This window comes from Aythya fuligula, chromosome 1, assembly GCF_009819795.1.
Source record: "Aythya fuligula isolate bAytFul2 chromosome 1, bAytFul2.pri, whole genome shotgun sequence".
NCBI classification, from domain to species: Eukaryota; Metazoa; Chordata; class Aves; order Anseriformes; family Anatidae; genus Aythya; species Aythya fuligula.
The window spans coordinates 73,772,973-73,797,560 of NC_045559.1; the positions used below are offsets into that span (position 1 = coordinate 73,772,973).

General features: G+C 44.4%; 1 protein-coding gene across 3 annotated transcripts in view; it reads right to left on the reverse strand.

Moving 5' to 3' along the window:
• PARVB (parvin beta) overlaps positions 1-23,009 on the reverse strand; it is an 86,406-nt gene extending 63,397 nt beyond the window's left edge. The window contains exon 1 of one of the 3 annotated variants that reach the window (XM_032207749.1): positions 22,773-23,009. In XM_032207749.1, coding sequence (XP_032063640.1) covers positions 22,773-22,887 — 115 coding nt within the window. In that variant the 5' untranslated portion in view covers positions 22,888-23,009. Of the gene's footprint in view, positions 1-6,019; positions 6,053-7,256; positions 7,303-22,772 lie in introns of those variants that run through there. The other 2 variants (XM_032207750.1, XM_032207751.1) reach the window with 2 other exon arrangements.
• Between the last annotated feature and the right edge of the window lie 1,579 nt (positions 23,010-24,588).

The window sequence follows — 24,588 nt, forward strand, 5'->3', positions numbered from 1 at the left end:
AATTTGGGAGCAGACACTTCCATCACAGGATGGTTGAAATCTTGGTTTGGTAAATGGAAAGGGATGGTAATGTCCATATTTACATCCTTGATTATAGTAGCAGGAGTTTTGACAGCTATTGGCTGTTGCGTTATCCCCTGTGTAAGGGGACCTGTCCAGCGGTTAATTGAAACCACATTATTGAAACAAATGACCATAGATCCACCACCCTACTCAGATAAAATGATATTAGAGGAAATGGAGAGCAAAGAAAGTGAAGAACAGGAAGATATTTACCAAATTACACTTAAAATAAATAAATAAATAAAAATAAAAAGAGTTTTTGCAAAAATCAACAGTTTATAAAAAAAAAAAGAAAAGGGGGGAATTGTGGGAATAGAAATGTTGTTTTTGCAGAGTTACATTGTTTAGAAGGAGGGAATGTGGTACTGAGATATGCTTACAGTGATAAGAAAAGTTTAGCAGGCAACCTTGTAAAATGCAGACAATCAGACTCCTTAGGACAATTAGGTGAAAATCACGGTGTCAAGTCAAGTCAGATAAGTGAAGAAACATTACCACTTCAAGCAGTAAAAATGTCAAAAGAAATTTGAAATTTAACAGGCCGGCGACTGAAGGCCATGCATTGTTTGTGAAGCATCAGATAGATTGTGAATCTGGATTACCCACTCAGTGGGGAAACAGGGGAGGGTCCTGCCATCAAAAGGTATATAAACTGTGTTTTGGAACTAGTAGACGCGCTCTCTCCTGCTTGTGGGGCGCCTGCCATTGCAATCGCGAATAAATTACTACTTCACTGAGATCCTCGCCTGAGCCTAAGTTATTGGCTACGGAGTGTTTCTCACACTCTGCAACTAAAAACAACAAGGTTGCAGTGGGATTGCTCAGCACCTGGCGAGCAATCTCCGAGGCCTTAAAGAGCCATGTGGAGCCACAATCACAAACGTGTGGTTTTCCAGATAGTGAGGGATCTGCGGGCTCCTTTACTGATCCGACTGCTATGCCATCAGTCCCTCTGCTGCTACAGCCATCGAAGGCCTTTGCTGTTACGCCCCCTGTTGACCTGGACGTGCCTTTTGACCCAGGCCTCTTGGCCTTCACAAGGAGATGGATATGGTTTTCTTTGATCTGGGAAGAACAGCATACATAAGGCCTGAAGACCGAGTTGCTTGACAACTTAAAGCGAGACATATTGTTCAAAAGGAATGGAAAATGGAGACTTGTTTGTACAAGAAAAGGAATGGAAAATGGAGAAACTTAAAGAATTGTTTGTTACCTTTTCTGATTGTACATATGTTTAGGTGTACTCGAGTTAGTAAGTTATGGAACTTAAAGGATTGTTTGTTACCTTTCCTGATTGTACGTATATATAGGTGTACTCGGGTTTAATATGTAAAAGCGATGTTCTATATGTTTAGAACGTTTGATGTTCGTGTGTGCGTGTTGGTGGAGCGTAGACTCCCTGCATACCGAGCGCTGTTTACTTGCCTTTTATACTTTTTATGAATATTTCTTTTATAAATATTACTAAATTCAGATTGAGTTGAGACTTCATTTATGCCATAATCAAGAAAAGGAATGGAAAATGGAGACTGTTAAGTCATGGATCTTAAAGGATTGTTTGTTACCTTTCCTGATTAGTATGTATATGCAAGTATGTATAGGCATACTTGCGTTCTGTATATTTGGAATGTTTGATGTTCGCGTGTGCATGTTGGTGGAGCGTAGACTCCCCGCACACCCAGCACTGTTTACTTGCCTTTTATACCTTTTATAGGTTTTATACCTTTTATAAGTATAAATATTACTAAATTCAGATTGAGTTGAGACTTCACTTATAACAATGTCAAACTCCATTTCTACCCAACTCAGGTCAGTGGCATGACCCCCATCTGTATGCACTTCAGGTGAGAGGTAGACACCAGACAATTCCTCCTGAGGAAGCTGACCAGCCTTACACAAAAGATCAAACATCTCCTGGAGCTACCACTTCCCATGGGAGGTCTGAGACAAGAGGGCAATGGTGCCCTGTGGGGCAAGGGCCTGCTCCTCCCCTTGCTCATCACATACTAACACATGCAGCCACAAGCACAAAATTCTACCTGACACCTGAATGCCCTTCTTAAAAAGAAGTCTTCAAAACTGTAAGCTTTCTAGGAATGCTTAAAAAAAAAAAGTTTTGCAAAAACTGGCATTTTCCAATAAAAACGGTTGTACTGGCACACGTCAAACCAGACCCAAACATGGTGTGCGCTGACACACTTTAGACCGTCTCTTTTCTAGGGGCAAACCGCACACGCAATTCACCAGTCTGCTGCTGCATTACTAATTGCTTAACATTTACAAAAGGCTCTGAGATCTTTTGGTGGAGAATGCAGGAGAAAGACAAAGCCTCCATTAATTACAATAGAGAATTAACAATCCCTGTGCAGATCAAAGGCAAATATTTGATCTCATTCACATAATGGCACTGTATCAAGGGACTGCACTCAAACCAGAAAAGTAATAAAGGAAATTATTGATATGCCTCAGCAAGCAAAGAAAGCACTCACAATGGCCAGGATCTGTCACTTGAAGAAATTTACAGCTAAAGACAGTTTTCAGAAAAGAGCTGTAGTAATCTTTTTGTTTTAGTTGCAAAGAGCAAGCCACACTTGCTTATATGGACATGTTAAACTTACAAAGATGAGTGGCCTATTTTGTGACTGACAGAACAAAGATCACCCCTGTATTTTTGTCAGTGGAAAAATACATATCTACGGTGGCAGCAGCACATGTAACATTTGAGCTAGCCAGAAACTTTTATGAAAAAATGAGCCTTTGTGTTGATTTGGAGGATGAAATATTGTTTTCAGTTTTTTACCATCAAAATCCTTACCTATGAGTGCTGCTGTTTTTAATTGTGGTGAAAAAAGAAAATCTGCATTTTTGATGGGTGACACCTGTGCTGAGTCAAATAACATTAACACTGCTGCAGCTGTCCTGGGTAAGCCCTTCACGTGTATGAGCTCTCCTCAAAAGAAAAAGGGTGTGCTAAAGCAGAAGGGGGAGAGAAGAAATAGCCTGGGAGAAAAGAGACCAAAGCAGACCACAGCAACTATGAGGAGCTTTCAACATCACCAGTGCTGGCAACTAAACACCAAACCAAACAAAATAAGAAACTGTTATTACTAAGTAGAAAGATTTTTAGCCCTAATTGCACAGCACACTTCAACACAGCAGGAAAGCAGAATCCTACAATAAGCAAGCTGCTGCCTGCTGAACCAACGCTGCTTCAGTTCACTGCCCTACCTGGCTGAATGGAAGCTCCTGCCCTTCCGTGGGCAACAGAACAGAAAAAGCAGAGCTGGCCACCACTGCTACTGCTGCTGAGGTATCTGAGAAGGGCCCCCTGACCCACTATTAATCTGGCTCTGATAACAATTTACAAAGCTAGAGCCAGACCACAGCTTCATGGGCAAAAATCAGCAGGGCTATGAGCCAAGGTGAGCCCATTGCATCGGTACAGTGCTGAGGTTTTCAAAGCAGTCAAATCGATCCTCCCAAGCTTCACAGCTGCCACAGGACAAGGCCAGAGCTCATCTCATCTATTTCAGTCCCCTTCTGCTCAGCTCATGCAACAGGTCTAACACCCACACAGTAAGAACTTAACCAGGAATCCTCAGAAATCAGTTCTGCAAGGCAGAAAAGCAAGACACAGACTTTGACAGAAGCATATAGAAAGCTGTAGAGCTAAACCTAATAAGTCAAGATTCACTATTTTGCGGTAAGCCCCTGCTTCCTTTTTCCTTAATTACTGCCCTGAGCCATAGCTATGCAACTGTTTTCTTTGGTAGGCATCCATGCTGTCATCCAACGGGCACTCCAGACTTCCCCTCCATCCCTAGCTGCCACTCACCCCTTCCTCTTTGTTTACGGAAGCCATGCCATGACACAGTGTGGAGGCACAGCATGGCTGAAAACCAACCAGCTAAGACAGAAAAAAATAGTAATTTAATTTTCACTGTACAGATGCGCAAACACTAGTGGCTGAGAAAAAAAAAATGTTGCAGAAGTAAGACTGTAGAAAGGAATGGTGTTTAAAAGTGTTTACAGAGTTACAGCTCCAGAGGTCAGGTTTTCAAGAATGAAAAAAGCCACCCAGTAGCACACTGAACAGATATGCCGACCTGGTCAGCTCTGCTTCACCCTCCCTGCATTGGCCGTACAGCAGCATCCCAGAGCTCTGAAAATAGCACAAGGTTTTAATACCTTTCTTTTTGCCAGATAGTAGTATATTTTCAAGGACAGGAATGTATTTTCAATTACATTTATGTATTTTCAAGTATATTTTCAAGCAGGTCACAGCAAACAGTTCTGACATTTTGTCTTCCCTGCCCAAAATGAAACAATGCTCCCCTTCATGCAGTTGAGCAAGGAAAGGACAACAAACTGAATTTTTATTTGTAGTATCTTTCAGTATTCTCAGGATGCATATTGACTGCTACAATTCAATATTGTGATCACATGTGCACTTCTGAAGTCTGGAACTAACATTTGGGTAGGAGCAGATCTCCTTAAGTTAAATATCATCTATCCACTCATTACATGAGATTTCCTTCCTGTTTCCTGCCTCTTGCACTAGTTTTTGCACAGTCTTGCTAACAAATGAAAATATCTTTCCAGTAAAGAGATGGTGGTCTCAAGCCCTCAAGTCTGTATTTTATTTCTAAAGCAACTGCATGGCTCTCTTAAGCACTAACAGAATATAAACCAAAACTAGACAGCTTCTACACTCCAGGACATAAACTGGATGTACCTTTGACATTTGTGTTGTGCTGAGATTGTAAAAAGATTGCTTTGATGCCCAGCGTTCTTTGACATGGCTGCGTCCTCAAATATCATAGGTAGTAACTGTACCCTAAAAGTGGCTAGGGAAAGCTACACTCCCTTTGCACACAAATTCTACTTGAAAATGTAGGAAATGCACTTCCTCAGTCCCCCTAGTTAAAATTCCATCACAACATACAAGTGGTCATTTCTTCCCAAGAAGCAATGTTGGAGGATTTTGTTCTCCCACACACGTTGCACGAGTGCCTAGACAACTTCCACCTGAAAGAAAGATGCAAAATCAAATCTGTCAGATGAGAATACAAGTAACAAAGTCTGACGAGAAGAGGAAAGAACCAAAGGGGACTTCTGGCTTTAATATGCCCCCACTGGAAAACCTGCAAGGCATTTTAAATTTCCTGCTATCAATTCTCCATGAAATAGTGTATTCCACTATTCAGCACTTAGTACTTCAAGGCTTCTGTGTACTCCTATAGCCAAATATAACAGGCACAAGTAGGCAGGAAAACACACATTCAATCTAGAACTTGGTCTGAGATCCCTACCTAAGCAGACTGATTTCAATGAGCACCAAGCATCAAAAATCTTCCTTAACCTAAAGCAACTCGAAGAAAACAGAATCAACTCATTACGTAAGGTATCCAAGTCTGATGGGTCCAGCCAAAGCCAATTGACAAGAGAAAGGCAGCAGCAGAGCTGAAAGCATTACTCTGGCATAAAGATGCCTAGTCCACTCATTCAGTTCTTGATTTCTCTAGCATAACAAAATCAGGGAGAAAACAGCACTGAAGTTTACCACCACCCACAGTCTTTTCTCTGATCCCCCATACATATCAAACCGTCCAAACTTTATGAAGCAAACACTTGGTATCAAATAAGTCACCACTACTGCACATGGTAATATGTTTTACACCTGAGCTCATTTCCATCCCTCCACTGCCTTCTTTCCACCTTCTCCTCACAATTTGAGGCTTCATTTGCAGGTACCTGAATGAAACCAATTCAGTCAACTAATGACCTGAGCAGTTTTACATGCTTCAGCTTACTGCTTTCCCCACATCCATCACCCTACTTTCCAAAGGCACCAAAAGACTGACAACCACCAAAAGCAGTTCACTGTACAAACACAACATTTGCTGTCACCTTTTCTTCTGAGCATGTCACAAGCAGTAAAGAGGAACAGACTCACTTCTGAAGGCAGTGATGGCAGATGAACACGAGAAGCAACAGAAAGGCAGTCTTCTCCAGCTGATGGTACAGAGCTCAACAAGCAGCCTTCTCGCAAACAGAAAGGAGGATACATCTGTGACTTGCAATTCAAAAAAAAGTACTTTTTTTTTGCTTGTGCAACATGATTCTACAGGAAGAGTAAGCTGAGATAAATGCAAACCACAAAAAGCGCATGTGCCTAATTAATGGAGTTGCCCAAACATCACCCAGAAAGATAAGGAAAACATTTAAAAAAAAACTCATATATTTGCAACACAAATATTTAGGATGTTCTAGTGAATATTAGATTTCAGTTCAAGAGAACACACAGGAACGACAGAGAGATATGCAATACTTGAGACTTGAAACTTTATCCTAAAAAAACAATACAAACTTTTCAGAGTATTTATATACTAAGGTTACTCTTGCCCACGTCTACCTTTTGTTTCCTATCTACATCCAGGGTACCAAAGATGTGTACTGAAAATGAACTGAAATATCTCACTAAACAAGCAGACTCTGCAGAATACAAATAAGTTTTCTCAATGGTTTCCAGACCAGCCATATGTGGAAAATTATTTTACACATTGCTTACAGCACCAAGGGAGCCTGCCAGGACAAGTGCTTCAGTGAAAAGAGCTACAAACCTCACAGTAAAATAAAGTTTGCATCTCAGAGCCGAGACAGATAAAAGCCAGTCCATGAGGGAAAAGCACAGTGAAAATAATGTCTCCCATGGAAGTAGTCAGATGCTTAACTCTGCCTGGGTTAAGTAAGAAATACTTAAAGAAATACACTATCACGTTCTAACTAAGATGCTGAAGACCACACAGAAAGAGAAGCCCAGGCCTCTGACTGCTATTCCAGTCCAGTCTCCCAAACACAGCCCATAAGGAATAACAAAACGAAATCGTGAAACAACAGCCAGCCCAAGAATCACATCAAAACAAGTCCAAGGCACAAGATAATGTCACATTTTGCCTAGTATCAAAGGACCTATAGCTATATTATCTGTTTATTTAAACAGCACGCAAACATTTCACACAGTCTGCAGTTCTAGCTTTCTGTGGTATCATTTAAAGACTGCACAGCCAGTATCAGGTCCTATGACCTAGAAAACATGGTCTGCCAGTGGGGCCAAACATCTTAGAAACCTTCAAGTTCATCTACTTGTCAGTCCTAAAGAGAATTATAACAACACAGCCTCTCTGACTCACCTTTCACATAAAGAAGCAGCCACAGCAGCAGTCCAGTAGAACCCATGCTTTCCTTCCCACTAAAAGGGTAGACAGTGAAAAAAGAAAAAAAAATGTAGTCTTACTAGTATGCTAGTGCAAAAAATCAACAGTCCATGATGAGAAAACAGTTCCTTGCACATCCTTGTATTCACACACTCAGAAATCACTATGCCACAGGCTCTTCACTGTCATGCTGTTCAAGAAATGTACTTACTCCAGCCTTAGAAGGATCTAATTTCCCAGAGAGCCACGTAAGTTCATAGGGAAAAAATCAGGGTGGAAGGGACCTCAGGAGGTCTTAGTCGGACCCTACTCCTCAAAACAGAGTCAGCTCTGAGATCAAACTCAGCTGCTCAGAGCTTTATCATGTAACATCTTAAAACCTCCAAGAACAGAGACTGAACAAACTCTGAGCATCCTGTCCCATTGCTTCATAGCCCCCATCAAGACAAAGTTTCTCCCTTTATCCAGTCTGAACCTCACTTGCAGTAGTTTATTCCTGTTGTCTCTTTCCTCCACTATGAACAGCTGGCTTCATCTTCCCAGTGATCTCCTCAGAGGTACTAGCAGACTGCTTACAGAAGATCTCCCCAAATCCCTTCCTCTCCCAGGTTGAACAAGCCCAGCTCCCTCAGCCTCTCCTCACAGGAGGAGTGCTCCAGCCACCATCCATCCTGGCAGCTCGCTGATGAATGTATTCCAATTTAGTCGTGTCTTCCCGGCACTGAGGAGCCCAAAACTGGCAGTACATGTATGTCAACTTTTGCAGACAACACCAAGTTGGGGGGTAGTGTCGATCTGCCAGAGGGTAGGAAGGCTGTGCAGAGGGACCTGGACAGGTTGGATTGATGGACAGAGGCCAATGTTCAACACGGCCAAGTGCCAGGTCCTGCACTTTCGTCACAACAACCCCATCAGCGCGCTACAGGCTTGGGGCAGAGTGACTCGAAAGCTGTGCAAAGGAAAAGGATCTGGGGGTGTTGGTCGATGCTCGGCTGAAAATGAGCTGGCAGTGTGCTCAGGTGGCCAAGAAGGGCAACAGCATCCTGCCTTGTATCAGGAATCATGTAGCCAGCAGGACCACAAATGTGATCGTCTCCCTGTGCTGTGCTCTGGTGAGGCTGCACCTCGAGTACTGTGTTCAGCTTTGGGCCCCTCACTATAAGAAGGACATCAAGGCCCTGGAGTGTGTCCAGAGAAGGACTACAAAGCTGGTGAAGGTCCTGGAACACAACTCCTATGAGGATCAGCTGAGGGAACTGGTGTTGTTTAGTCTGGAGAAGAGGAGGTTCAGGGGAGACCTTATTGCTCTCTACAACTACCTGAAATGAAGGTGTGGGGAGCTGGGGGTAGGCCTCTTCTCACAGGTAACTAGTGGAATTATTAGTGAACTAGAGGGAATGGCCTCAAGTTGTGCCAGGGGAGGTTTAGGTTGGAAATTAGGAGACATTTCTTTTCAGAAAGAGTAGTCAGGCATTGGAACAGGTTGCCTAGGGAGGTGGTGGAGTCACCATCCCTGGGGTTGTTTAAGGAAAGGTTGGATCTGGTGCTTAGGGACATGGTTTAGTGGGTGACATTGGTAGTAGGTGGATGGTTGGACCAGATGATCTTGGAGGTCTTTTCCAACCTTAGTGATTCTGTGATTCTGTGAACTGGAATCTAATGAGTGCTGCGTACAGGGAGGTAACCACCCTGCTCAAACTACTGGCTGTGCTTCTGTTTAATAGGAATCTTTGTTGCAATGGCACACTGATGGCCTGTGGTCATCTTGCTGCCCACCAAGACCCCCACAGCCTGTCAGCAGAGCTGCTCCCCAGACAGACACCTTTATGCCCATTCTCTTGCACAGCAATCGGTTGTTCTACTTTTACTCTTCCAATATAATAGATATTAAATCTTTCCCACTCCCAGTACCACCCCATCTCACTAGCTATGCTGTGACACAGCAAATTGGTCAGCCTCCCTGGGACAGCGATGCTCATCTCCTGTGCATTCAGCATAAAACTGGAATTCCTCAGCTCAGACAGTTTCAAAGGAGTTGCACTTTCATTCTCAGACAATCCTCTTACCAACCACTGGATCAACTTCACCTTTGCTGAGTAAATAATGGAGATGAGCGAGGATGCTTCTGCCAGGATTCTGGCATGTGACACCATTAATGGGAAGAAAAGTCTCTCACTAAAAATTACAGTTACGAAAAAGAAATACATGCTCATTCCCCCTTGGTTAAAGAGCAGATGGATTAAGGCTCTTTGCCAGGTCCTGAACTGTATCAGCAAATGTTGGTGCCTGTGAGCTCTCTAGTAATGTGTAAATGTCAGGAATTAAGGAAACAGAAATATACAGTTGGAAAGAGAGTATAAAACAAACACCTTATATGTCAGAATCATGGCTTGGTCAAACATCGCTCCCTAGCCTTCTTACCACTCATAATACTAATGTCAGCAGAGAACAGCCACCACAGGTAATTTTTTTATATTAAACAATACTAAGCTGAATGATACCTAGGATCCAAGGTGATGATTTAAACTTTGGCCCCTCGCTACATTAATACAACTGCATCTGCAGTACTGCAGTAAAAATGGGCATTTTCAAGACAGTGGTCTAATCTCAGCACAATCTTGTAAATGGTCAAGAGGGAACCTATTAATCTGAATCTGTGTGAGCAGTAAGAGGAAAACCTCACAAGTACCTAGTTATCCCAGACACTTCATGGAAACAAATATACATACCTTTCTCCTTCAAAGTATACTCAAGGCCAGTCTCCACTTTCATATGCCAAAAAACAGTATCAGTTTGTAAAACAGACAATGTCAGACCTGCTATAGAGGAAGCAGCCTGGTTTTCTCCCAGGTGTAGTCACCTGTTCTGAACACGACATCCTGCACCCAATTAACATACAATTTCCTAATGATGGGTCTCCATTATACGTGCCTGTTTGGTCACCTAATTAGAGTGAAAATACCTGATACACCAAATTCAGTACAGATCCAAGACATATCTACAGTGTTAGCATTCTTGTGTCCTGACTGATTTTCCAGTGGAACCAATTCACTGCAACAATACTGGGAGCAATACACAGGGAGTAAGGCCAACCATAGCTATGAGGAACAAATTTTCAACCCTGTACCTGAAAGAAGAACATTAAGCAGCACAAGCAAACCTGGATGCCCTGGTACTTTCTCCTATTCTACCATTTCTGATCAATACATTGCCAACCTTGCGAAGCCTCGCTGTCCACGTGCTGGACTAGGCAAGCCTGAGACCACATAACACCACTCTATTTTAAAAGTGACAGGAGTCTGCATCTGTTTAATAACACACATGCATACATCTGCCAAACAGACCTAGTGGAAAGACACTTTCTGAGGATTACACATTTTTCTATTTAACGACAGTGAAAAAGACACCATGCTCCATGTAGCCATCAGAATCACTCTCCTCATCCAGCTCTCACTGACTGTGTATGCAACCACCTCAGCTAAAAAAAAAAAAAAAGTAGCAGGGCTACACGGCAGCTATAATAGAAAATATACTATTTCTTTATATATATATATATAGCATAATCATATATTCTATGATTATGGTTCAGCTACTCAGAGAAAGAAGGACTAAAGAAGGAACTGGAATTCCAGGAGCCAGAACAGTTTGCTTATTTTACAATCAAAATGCAAGCTATATTTGATCACCAGACACATCTCAGGGATTATAAAGAAGCCTTTTAACTTGGAGAAACAATCACTGAGAGGCAAACCTGAATTCCCAAACATCCTGTTGATTGCCACTGGCAATGCCACATACAGAATGACGTTCTGCGCCGCTGAGTCTAAAGGCTCCGGAGAGAAGTCCACAGCTGGTGTATGGAAACAAATTGCATGTCCAGCATTTATAATTAGAAGCTTCTTTGTGGGTGTATGTTCCCCCACAAGGAAGTGACAGTGATTTAAGAGCCCAGAGCTCCAGGCCAGCACACTCTGCCAGGTGTGCATGTTCTCTCCACATCTGGTTTTCAGAGCAAGACTTATATGGATTCAAACTACAAAACCCTAAAACCACATATATTAGCCACAATACTTCTCCAGTTAAACTATATCTATCTATATATATACATGCACCTAAAACAGAAATTATGAATTTTGGCTTGCAGCGTTCTACTTGGCCAATGAAAGAGTCCAAATCAGGAAGCTGACACCTGAGTAGGCTGAATACACCCCAGAGCTATCACTTGGCCACTGACCTGCAAGTTCTGCAATACAGAGGTTCCTGTTCCCACTTCCCCTCCACTCTCAGCCTGCTCCCAAAGATAAACTGGGGTCACCATCACCCCCAAGAGACATGCTGGTTTAGCTCCCCAGCCCACAGCCCTGCCTGCAATGGTGGGGTCAGTGTGTGCTGTCACTGGGTGGCCTGTCCTGCAGCAGAGCTCCCAGGAAGCCAGCGCTCCTGAGAACAGCCCAGAAGGGCCCCTGGCAAACAGCAGCACTACAGCACATGCCACACTTCCCTCCACCTCCTGTCCCTCAGCCAAGGCGGAGAAGTGTAAACATCACCTCTGGTCATTGCCTGAGGCAGGTATGCCGCAGCCACACAAGCGGTACATAAAGCAAGGGCCATTCCCTGTATGTGTCATACACTGAGGAGAACACCTGCCACCGAGATGCATACTTTACAAGATACATTCAACAACTCTGATGACTGCGTCAGTTGATTTTGCAATGCCCCTGGGGGTCAAACTAGGCTTCATCAGTGACAATGCACGTGTACAGCACATTTCAATTTCACAGAGCAAACAGAATGTACAAGAAAGAGGATGAGCAACTACTGAAGCCACCATACCAAAGAGCTCAAGTGAAGGGCAGTAAGGCATCTTTCAGTGGACACCGTCACAGATGACCAGTACCATCAGCCACATCCAGGCACTGGCACAGGTTGACAGCAGATCAGATCTTTCTCTGGAGCCATGTGGTTGACTTTTAAGTCACTGCCTTCTACATTAAAGTACCCATTTGTTCAAGGAACATGGACATTTGCTACAATGAACAGAGGTCAGCATAAGAAAAAGCCTTTGGCGAGACAAGCCTCCCCTTCTTTCTTTCTTGCTGGCCTTCAGGTCTCCAGAAATAACTGAACAGAGCTTGAGGACTGGCCCTTGGCATCCTGCTTCAGCAAAGACTTTGGCTCACTGGCATAAGAGCACAGAAAGGCTGAAAATGCTGGAAATAGAGCAAGACTGCAAGGTTATAAGGAAAGTACAGAGCCTTCTGCATTACCAGCAGCACCTAGGGCAACAACAAAACATTATGCTATATGAAAGGTGGAAAACTCCCCCTCCTTATATGTTAGTGTCTTATGTCTGTATGTCAGTACTCTCTTATGTATCCATTGAGACATCATGTCCCAGGAACACTGACAGAAACTACACCTCAGAGGTACCTGTTGACAGGCCAGTACTTCCAGTGGTACCCAAGAAATCTGAACACAATTTCCTTTGAAAACTAAGCCACTTGGTAAGAAGCTTTGAAGTACTAGCAACAACTGCTGCTTCTGCAGCTACAAACTAGAGTCTCCTCAGCTCTGATGATAACACCTGTACACATAAGGAACACACAAAAATTTCTCATCTCAGTTGAACAGCAAAGCTGTAACTGTTGGAACACCAATTCCTGTAAACAGAAGACTCTGCCTTACCCTGGTCTGACTGCAGGCCACATAACCTTGGATCCCTTAGCAACAAGTCGTTCTGACATGCTTCTGCAATGGAAAGAGCTTGCCAGATAATCTCCCAAATCTTCTAACATCAAGGTTTAATCCAAAACCCATGCATTGCATTGAAAAACTCCACCAGCTTCATCTGGTTTTTTGATTTGCTGACCTGTAGCAGTTCTTAAAGTACACAAAAAGACATTTAGCACTGTTATGCCTAAGAATAGTAAGACTTCTGGACTATTGCCAGCATGCAAATCAGTAGGATGCATTTGTATTTATACAGAGCTCTGAAGTATCACAACTCTTAAAAACAAACACTTAAGACAGTATGATGCCATGCACTGCAGCACACAGCCTAATCTCCCCACACAGGTTCACCAACAGGACCAGGAATGGCCCATTCACACTGTCCAGCAAAGAGCATCTGCATGGACTTTGCATGAAGTCACAACTTCGCAGCTGCCTCGCTTCCTGTCAGGTCTGCATGTAGCCCTCCACACATCTAAGTCTCACAAGACTCACACACACACTCCTCGAAACAGAAACAGCCAGATGTCTGCGTCTAGAAGCCTCTCCCAAGATATTAACATTCACAAATCCTTTAGAAGTAATGAAAAGAAACAGGTATCACTGAAACATTGCCTTTAAGTGTAAATTAGTTTTTAAGGAAAAGAGAACTACCTGTCCAGTTCCCTGAATTAGTACTTTTAAGAAATTCTGGAATCTGGCTTCGTAAAACTAGAAGTCTTTATAAGCACCTTGCGAAGGCTTTATGATAAGGCATACCAATGTTCTTACAATTATGCTCATTTTAATGATTTCAACATTAAATATTAACAATTTTAGAATGTTTGGTTGTATTAAATAAAAGCAAGTCACTTTTTTCAATTGAGACTGAAGAGCTACAGAGCTATTTTGCATACACTTGCTGCATCCTGTCAGGGAGAAAAATTTTCAACTGTAATTAAAAACTCTACCGTCTCACTGAGAGACTACGCCTAGAGCTGTGTTGGGCAAATGATCCCAGCCTTGATGCAGTTACAGGAGCAAAATGTGTTTTTATGACACTGTAAAAAAGATTATTCTTGTGCACATTAAGCTTATTTTGGTGGAGACATTGACATAAACTATCTACAGTAAAACTTTTGCCAGAACAGAACTCAGTATTAGAGCCCAATCTGGCACTGCTCCAGCAAGACAAAACTGAAGACAGACCTGGTCAGAGGAACAAATGAGCCCTTCAGGAAAAACTCAGCAATTGGGCTGCACAGGTTCTGACTGGAAATTTAAGTCTCTGTTTAAATTAATAGCAGAAAGGATAATAAGTTCAACTTGAATTTGCATATGTCTGCGCACAGTCTTCACATGGATATATAGACATATCTAGAAAGGTATATAATTTAATTAATAGACATATATATATAAATTTATAATTATTTAAAATAATTATATGCAAATTCCTCTCTTAAAAAGCAAGTAGTTTTGCTTAGCCGGCATTCATCTCACCTTCAGCATCAAGCACATTATGATGCACAAATACACTTCCCCAGCCAAGTAACCTCTCCGGCTACAACAAAATTACCTGTGTGAACCAGAACCACAGAACCAGAATGCCACATACTCTGTCTCTCCAGCCAACATGGGATTCACTGCCCCATACTATGGACACTGAGAGTAAGTTCAGGTGGGGGCGAGCTCTAACACATATCTATTGAAGGGAACAGCCTGAACATATATTGAGTATCAGGTCAGGAGATAGTAGGAAGCAGCCAGTTGAAGCTTTTATCACTTTGTACCCCAAGGATCTGCGAGAGGCTGATTTGCTCCCAAAGCTTCCTGGTAGGTGAGAAGCACCATGAGACTAGCCAACATCCTGCAAGTTACTTGGCACTTTACTGCTATTAAGAAATATGGACATGCTTCATGACAAAAGCTCAGGCACCACATCAGCAGCACATTCCATCCTGAGCTTTCTGGGCACCAGATGAATGACAAAGTCCAGTCAGAGTTTGGAGCAATTACTCCGCCAGCACCCATTCATAAAGAACGCCTGGGAACAGCCAGCACAAAATGCCATCTGCAATGGTGAAAAACACTTGTGACTAGGTCAAATACTGGGCAAAAATAATACAACCACAAACAGAGAAGGACTGGTGGGAGATGTGGTGGTCGGGAGCTGTCTTGGGCAGAGTGACCACAAAATGGTGGAGTTCTCTATTCTTGGTGAAGTCAGGAAGGGGATGAGTAAAATTGCTGTCTTGGACTTCCGGAGGGCAGACTTTGAGCAGTTCAGGACACTGGTTAGCAGAGTCCCTTGGGAGGTAGTCCTGAAGGGCAGAGGAGTCCAGGAAGGCTGGGCACTTCTCAAGAAGGAAATCTTAATGGCTGAGGAGTGGTCTGTTCCCACGTGCCCAAAGACGAGCCGGCGCAGAAGAAGACCAGCCTGGCTGAACAGAGAGTTGTGGCTAGAGCTTAGGAGAAAAAAAAAAAGAGGGCTTATGATCTTTGGAAAAGAGGGCAGGCCACTCAGAATGATTATAAGGATGTTGTAAGGATGCGTGGGGACAAAATTAGAAAGGCCAAAGCTCATCTGGAGCTCAATCCGGCTACTGCTGTTAAAGATAACAGAAAATGTTTTTATAAATACATTATAAAATGTTTTTTTTATTTTATAATAATATAAATGTTTTTTTTATAATGTTTCTTTTTTGTATTTATTATGCTAAATAATGTATTTATAAAAAACATTATAAATGTTTTAATTAACACCAAAAGGAGGACTACGGAGAATCTCCATCCTTTACTGGATGCAGGCGGAACCTTTGCGACGAGAGATGAGGAAAATGCTGAGGTGCTTAATGCCTCCTTTGCCTCAGTCTTTAGTGGCAAGACCAGTTGTTCTCTAGATACAAAGTACCCTGAGCTGGTGGAAGGAGATGGGGAGCAGAATGTGGCCCTCACAATCCACAAGGAAATGGGTGGCGACCTGCTACAGCACTTAGATGTATGCAACTCAGTGGGGCCAGGTAGGATCCACCCGCGGGTGCTGAGAGAACTGGAAGAGGAGCTGGCCAAGCCGCTTTCCATCATTTATCAGCAGTCCTGGCTATCAGGGGAGGTCCCGGTCAACTGGCGGCTAGCAAATGTGACGCCCATCTACAAGAAGGGCCATAAAGTAGACCCAGGAAACTATAGGCCTGTTAGTTTGACCTCAGTGTCAGGGAAGCTCATGGAGCAGATTATCTTGAGTGTCATCATGTGGCACTTGCAGGGCAACCAGACGATCAGACCCAGTCAGCATGGGTTTATGAAAGACAGGTCCTGCTTGACAAACCTGATCTCCTTCTATGACAAAGTGACGTGCTTAGTGGATGAGGGAAAGGCTGTGGATTTGGTCTACCTTGAATTCAGTAAGGCTTTGGACACCGTTTCCCACAACATTCTCCTCAAGAAACTGGGTGCTCTTGGCTTGGACTGGCATGCTCTTTGTTGGGTTAGAAACTGGCTGGATATCAGGGCCCAAAGAGTCATGGTGAATGGAGTTAAATCTAGTTGGAGGCCGGTCACTAGTGGAGTCCCCCAGGGCTCAGTACAAGGGCCAGTCCTCTTTAATATCTTTATCGATGATCTGGGTGAGGGGATGGAGTGCACCCCCAGTAAGTTTGCAGATGACACCAAGTTAGGTGCGTGTGTCGATCTGCTCGAGGGTAGGAAGGCTCTGCAGGAGGATCTGGATAGGCTGGACCGATGGGCTGAGGCCAACTGTATGAAGTTCAACAAGGCCAAGTGTCGGGTCCTGCACCTGGGGCACAACAACCCCAAGCAGCACTACAGGCTGGGAGATGAGTGGTTAGAAAGCTGCCTGGCAGAGAAGGATCTGGGAGTATTGGTTGATAGTCGGCTGAAAATGAGCCAGCAGTGTGCTCAGGCAGCCAAGAAGGCCAACAGCATCCTGGCTTGTATCAGGAATCATGTAGCCAGCAGGACCACAGACGTGATTGTCCGCCTGTGCTGTGCTTTGGTGAGGCTGCACCTCGAGTACTGTGTTCAGTTTTGGACCCCTCGCTACAAGAAGGACATGGAGGTGCCCAAGTGAGTCCAGAGAATGGCAACGAAGCTGGTGAGGGGCCTGGAGAACAAGTCTTATGAGGAGCAGCTGGAGGAGCTGGGATTTTCTGCGAGAAGACAGTCTGGAGAAGAGGAGGCTCAGGGGCGACCTTATCGCACTCTATAGATACGTTAGAGGAGTCTGTAGCAAGGTGGTCATTGGTCTGTTGTCCCACATGCCTGGTGACAGGACAAGGAGCACGAGGGGAGGTTTAGGTTGGATATTAGGAAGAACTTCTTTATGGAAAGGGTTGTTAGGCATTGGAATGGGCTGCCCAGGGAAGTGGTTGAGTCACCATTCCTGGAGGTCTTCAAAAGACATTTAGATTTAGAGCTTAGCAATACGGTTTAGTGGAGGACTTGTCAGTGTTAGGTCAGAGGACTCGGTGATCTTGGAGGTCTCTTCCAACCTAGGTGATTAGGTGATTTTCAAGCAAAGTACGTCTGTGAGAAGTCTCAAGCAGACACTAAGCAGTGGCTAAAGCACAGCTGCAGCATGTTGAAACAGAGAAGTTTAATTTTTTGCAGAGCATTCACACTGATGTATCTCTGGAGACTACACAGCAGATAGCATTAAAAAAAAGAGCTTTTAATAATTTTCAGTATACCCTCTTCCAGTGAAAGATGAGATCTGTTTTCCAAGCTAAGTCCGATTCTCCTATCCTGTTGTGTTCAAGGGGATGCCTTTGAGTTGAGATGCGCTTATCACATATAAAGGCAATTAAGTAGATCTGAGGAACCTATTTCTGAACCTCTTTTCCCTCCAGAGAACAATTACATGCAGAATCAGCTCCATCAATTTTATAGGAATGATTAAAAAAAAAAAAAAAAAAAAAGCATTTGCTCCAATTTAATTCTGTTGTAGAGCCTATTTCCTCATGTTCTTCCCTCAAGAAAGCCAAAATTGAGCGGACAACAGTTCCATCTGAATAATTTGAAGATGGGCTTTAACCTGTGTAGAGCTGTGGGAAGCGCAGATGCAGATTATGCAGCACCTCTACCTAACTACCACGGCACCAGAGAGGATTCACAAAAAGTTTCTTTCCCCAGCTTTGTCACTGGCTCGCCAGCTGACCGTGAGCTAGCCCAAGAAACCCAACAGTTACTCACCCTCCAGCTTTTCTTGCTGCAAGGCAGAGGGAAGGACTGCTGCCTTTCTGTGGGAGAAAGGAATTTGCCCTCTAGTGAAACACCCACCAACCTATGTACCAAGCTGGCATGCCTGCAGGCAAACACAGGAGGAAACTTTGCAGGACCACACCATCTGACTGTTACACTGAGGCACAGACCCTAACTACAGTGCTTTAACCTGCTCTGATATGCATAAAATCTGTATGTCATCCTGCAGCTGCCGCCTTCTGTAGTGGTCAGTTTGGGCTCCTTTCCCTCCTTTCCCCCACCACCACTGATTTCATCAGGCAGCACAACAAACTGCTCTCTTCTGGAGCACTTTGCAAATCTCTGTGCTCATCCTCCATCATTCCACTAGAAAACAACTGAGCAATCAAGTCTCTTGTATTTCTCTGGATGACTCCTCCATATAGACTATATATAAATATACACACAGACACACGTGCACAGATAATAATAGAAGGCTTATTTAGCCAAACACCTGCTGCTCAAATCTTTCCTACGGTGTGTTACGAGGAGAAAAAAAAAAAAAAAAAAAAAAAAGCACTGCAAGTAACCCAGAAGTGACACTTACAGCAAAACACCTCCTTTATTTCAGTTCAAGGACATCACTCTTTGACTGACAGGAAAGGGGAAGTTTTTTAAAGTTCCTTTTATAGATCAAGACAAAATAGAGCATTATCCAAAACAGCATCTAGTACAGGGTCTGAAAAGACGTTTAAAAACTGTACCTTGCTATGAGCCCTGCCAGGACCTCAACAGTTTCCTAAGGTATTTAAAGCAGATTTTGGAGCATCTGAACAGCTGTGCTGAAGTTTTATTAATCACAATGCAGATCTGGCACGTCTTGAAAGCCCAAGATATACCAAGACAGAACCATTTCACAGTAACACCAGGCAAACTTAGACTTCATACGCATTTCCATATAACCTAATATGGGAGGGCTGGGGGGAAATAAACCACATGGTCACATGAGCACTGGAACTAATGCATCCCACTTTCCCCAGGATGTGTGCCATGACTGATTGCAACATACAGAAATGCTCACTGTCACAGTCTCCCCATAGACTTCATTTTTCTGATCACTTCACTCCCACATAAACTCTCATATCTTACACAGGTCAAGTTGGTCAAGTTCATTTGCAGTTTTTCCTGCAATGGTGATCCACTAAGGTCTTTCTGTTCTAACCGCATTGCTCATTTTGACAAAACCTGTAGTCATTTAATAATCCTGATGCTAGTTCTCTCTCAGGGCCATTTTTAGCCAAATGATGGGTGAAAAACATTCCTGGAAAGGAAGAGGAAGGAAGGAGTCAGACAGTGAGATCACATATACCATGGCCATAGGAAATCAGACTAAAAATGTTTTTTCCCAACAAACATCTGTGGTTGTTATTTCTTTTAAGTCAGGTTTGAACGTAAGTCAGTTCATCCATAAAAATTCAGAAACAGGAATATAACATTCAACAGCATAAAGCAAAAGTTCAAGGTACAAATTCAAAGACTTCCTTGGACAGTTAAACAACGTATAGACTTTGAATCTCAAAATGCTTTAGAATTTGAAATCTTAACCACACTTGATCTCCAGGCACCTGCTTACAAAGCATCATATCATGCCATACTGTTAAAGCAGGAGTAACAGCAAAGTTGCTTACATGTCACAGTAAATACTTTGAATACCACCACAGTTACTATCTCCACGATACCTAGGAATTGTATTTATTGTCCCATCATAAAGCAAGGTTATGAGCTTACAGTGGTAGTTTTGATAAGCCTAATGAACATTCCTCTCTAAACACAACCTCTCTAAAAATAGATCACAGCATGTAAGGTTGCCAAAAAATATTTACACTTAGTTGCTTATAGGTCAGCAGCCACATATTATGGTTATTTATGACATGGCTGCCACCTATGATAAAAAAAAAAACCACACTCATAGAAGGAAAAAAAAAAAAATCAGTATTATTCTACAGATCTCTAAGCTATGTAGCTCCCAGGTGAGTTGTGCACAAAGACTAAAAGGATTAATTTAACTGCATTGCAACTGCTGCATGGACCAAGTTAAAGGTCTTGTATATACACACAGTCAAGATGGTGATAACAGGCTTGTATTTACACTATGATAAAAAAGACAGGCCAGCAAAAGCAAGAATTATTAAGAGCTCTCCGGCTTGCTTACTTCTCATGCTATTAGGGGAAGAGGAGGCAAAGATAGTTTGGTTGTGGCAAGTCAGCAAACAACATTTTATTTATTGTGGAGATTAGCTGGTGTAAAAGGCAGTCTACAGTATTGGAAGATCACTCTGACCTCTGCTGGTCCACTCAGAGAAGCTGAGCAGAAACTGCCTGAAGGGAGGCCGAAGTCCCCAAGGGTGAAGTGGTTCCCAAGCACAGAAAAGGTTGACCATATTGTTTTTATGTGGTCTATCAACTCATTGTCACTTAGGTGAACTTCCAATTTGCTTCTGTTTCACAGTCTCATACCAAGATTTAGCTTCTAGCCCTGTACTTTGTTCTGGTGGCCCGTCAAGTCCTAGCACAAGGCTTGAAGAGCCTCTCTCCCTTGACACTGATTCCCACCTCAGCACCTCTTCACAGCTTAGCCCTGGGTCCCCTCCAGTTTCAGGGCTGCGGTCTTAATGACCTGCATGAGAGCCACCAATGCACAAGACACAATGCACAAGACAGCTCAAAGAACACCTTCCGTGGGCCTTAAATCTTCCAAATGAGGAAAAAGTAGAAGGGTAGTAAGCAATTTTCCTCTAAAATGAAGGGCTTCAATGGCCCACAGCACCATAGTGCTGTGCATAAGCACATCATGACCAAAAGACAGCTCCCAGGGTGGGGACTGTGTTTTCTCTGTTCCCCTTGTCAAACTGGAAGGAATACTCAGATTAAAAGCTGAGTCACACATTTCCATTTCCTTCACATCATGCTGGCAAAAGCATAGCCATGCTTTCTATATCACCACAGCATCAGTTCCGCAGTGAACACAAAAGCAGCAACTACAACAGGCCATCCTACAGCAAGGGGAGCTGTGGCCACAGGATCTGACAAAAAAATAATACACAAACTCAGCAAAATGGCCCCAGCTGAGTGACTGCAGCACTCTGACCACGTGACTAGTCTCCTTAAAAACACGGTCTCACAACAATGACAATTCTTGTTGAAGAGGCGCCTCCAACCTGTTTAGGTTTAAAAGTCACCTTTGAATGAACTACTCTTCCCAAGCACGCAGTTGCCATCCCCTGCTAGAAATGTGTTTTCTCCACCATCTTCCTTCAGAAGTAAATGACATCATGGTAAAGGCACGACTGCTTCTGCTGCTCCTCAGCAGAACCGTAACACGGAAACTTGATTTAAAATACATAATGGAGGAAATACCAGTAAGCCACACCAGAACAACCAGGAGAAGGAAAGGGAAGCAATTTCCTTGAGATGGGTTTTGAGGCCAAATATTTTAAGTATTAAAATCTGCCTTCTAAACATCACAGGCAATTAATAGACTCAACATGGGCAAAGCATGCTCACTCAACAGCCAGTCAAAAGGAGACTGAAATTAGAATTGCTTCCTACCCTACACACGTCTAGCACCACAACAGAGCCAAGGCCAATTTTAACCAGCCAGAAAGCCAAAGACAACTTTTTTGTGTAGATAGGGAGGCATGTTGTTTCAGTGCAAGTAGTACTATCTCAGCACAGCCTCTGGTGTAAACAGACAGCTATGAAAACACGTTGTGGGAGTATCTAGATGATAGGCCAGCTGTGGGCAGCTAGCAGCATGCACCCCATGAAGCTCCATGCCCCTAAGATGGGTGCAGCATCAGCTGGTACTGTGGCTGACAGAGCTTCTTCCAGGAGCCCCATGCCAAAGGGGAAGGCGAACACCTTCATTCTGTCGTGTGGGGGGGAGACACCTTTTTGCTTAAGTTAGTCAGTCAGTTACGGAAATCCCCTGTGCAAAATATCTGTGCCAACATAAAAGTCATGGATAAAACAGGCACAAAACACAGGTGGATTTAATCATTCCCTCGCAGCTTTTACAATCCTCACACTTCAACTAAATTTAAAAAAAAAAAAAAAAAAAAAAAAAAGACTCCCACATTGTCATCAGAAGTTTATTTTACAGAAGTAAAGCGGGTTCCCCTCCCAACAGCGAGCGGCCGAGTCAGGCAGCGGCCGAGGGCGCCCCTCTGACTGACTGACTGAACGACCGACCGGACTTCGGCGACCAACCGCCCCCCAGCAACCGCCCGCGGCGGTTGGGGCCGCTCCTCCTCCGCGCCTCGCGCCTACCCCGGCCCCAGCTCAGGTCCAGCTGAGGCTCCACGCCCCGCCGGGGCAGCGCCCGCTCACAGGCCTGAGGGCGGGTGGGTGAGCAGGCAGGCGGGCACGCCGCGGACCCAGCTGCTCTTTCGCCCTCCTCTCCACTGCCCCGGACGGCGTTGCCCGGCCGGAGAACAAAGAGGGTGTCTGCCCTGCTCGGGGGCTGCTGAGGGGGCTCCGGTGGGATACACTTTTTGCCCCCCCCGCCCGCTCGGGCAAACTCACCCTCCTTGGCTTTCTTCTTCCTCGCCAGGGTGCCGCCGATCTTGCCCAGGAACGACTCGTCTTTTTTCATCCTGTGGGGCCGCAGCGTCGGCGAGCGGATGGGAGCAGAGGACATGGGACTTGGGAAAGGGAGTACCGAGGCAGCCGGCCCGAGCCCCGCCGTGCCCTGTGCAGGAGTGTGGAGCGTCCCGCGGAGCCGAACAAAGCCCTGCGAGAGGCGAGGAAGGGGAAAGCTCCCGTCTGGCCGCGGTGGGGAGCAGGGGGCGTGCGAGCCTCGGAGGCGCGGAGGACAGGGGGCGGGGTGGGAGCCGCTGCCGCCGGACACAGCGTTCTTCCACGGCGGGGAAGGCCGCGGGCGGCGGGGGCGGGACGACATGGACATGCGACTCGGGTGGCGGCCGCTCCGGTGGGATGTACCGGGCACCCGGAGAGCCTCGAGGATAAAAAATGAATAAATAATAACATTTGAGGTTTCGAATGTTCAAATTTGAGGAGGAGAGCTGTGCTGATAGGGGTTAGAAAAGGGGGGGTGAATGGACTGCAGCTGTGGCTTCCCCTCCTGGTGCAGGGTGAGGGGCTCCCTGGGCTCCTCTGAGAGGCGCCACCGTAAGCAAAGCGTATAGGCAGAGAAACAGCCGAAACCAGTTAGTTGTGATCCCAAAGAAGTTTTCATTACGGCACCAGATGGCGTGATGAGGGCTCTGTAGAATACGCATTAGAAACATCCTAAAAGAGTTCCTAGTGTTAGGCTCTGATCCTGCAAAGTCTGATGCGCATACTTAACTTTAAGCTCCTGAAGCGATCCCATTGACTTTAATGAGACTACTGGGTACCTAAAGTTATGCACATGCCCTTGGCCATGCTCCTGCCACAGCTCCCCGTCAGCAGCCCTTACTCCAGCACAGAACTTGTCAAGTCAAGGCGACTTGACACAGAGTCCACACACCCAGCCTAGGGCAGCTTGCAGGACACATTTTCCTGCCTGATCGGCGCAGGAGCAGCACTACACAACGCATCCTTGACTTTGCCTTGTGTTTTCAAGAAAGGAGACTGAGTGTTTTGCATTTCTGTTGTAACTGCTGTTACTTGGAACGGTTTTCTACACACAGAGACACCATTAATTACCTATATTGCATTTGTATAAAAATATTTGTTGTTGTTTTTGTTTTGTGTGTGGAAAGTATTATTTAATACAATAGCTAATGACATTGAAGAACACAATGCTTTCTCACATCATTGTGTCTAATTGGTTTTCTGTCTGCATTTGAACCATGGGTTGCCTTAGGGTCTCCACTCCTGCTGTTGCATTTTGCAAATCAACAGGAGAGTGAAAAACAAAGACTGGCAACGCACAAAACCAAGGGGTAGTCACAGGTTTGGAGCAGGACCTGCTTTGAATGTTAGCCTGTAATGGATTAGGTTTCCAGGCTATAATGTCCCTCTGCTCAAGCCAGCTACTGCTCCAGCACGAGGGACAAAGTCACCCACAGCACTGCTGTGCATCGCTGGCAAAAGCAACTGGGAGTTGGGAGCGCTGGCCATGTGTCGCCAATGTCCTGTGTTGCAGATAGCTTGAGCCAGGGCTTCTCCTCAGATTAATAAAGTTCTCTGAGCAATACTGCCACATCTCTAATTTTCCCACACTAACATTACATTGTGTGTTTCCACACACAATAAATATCTCACAAAATAATATGCTTTGCGGATTTTAACAGCAGTAGCTGTTCCTGCAAGCAATGCTTCTTGCATTCAGCTTCTCTGGCCAGGCTGCTGAGCTTCTCCATTCAGGAGCCCTGGAAACTCTGAGCTTAAAAAT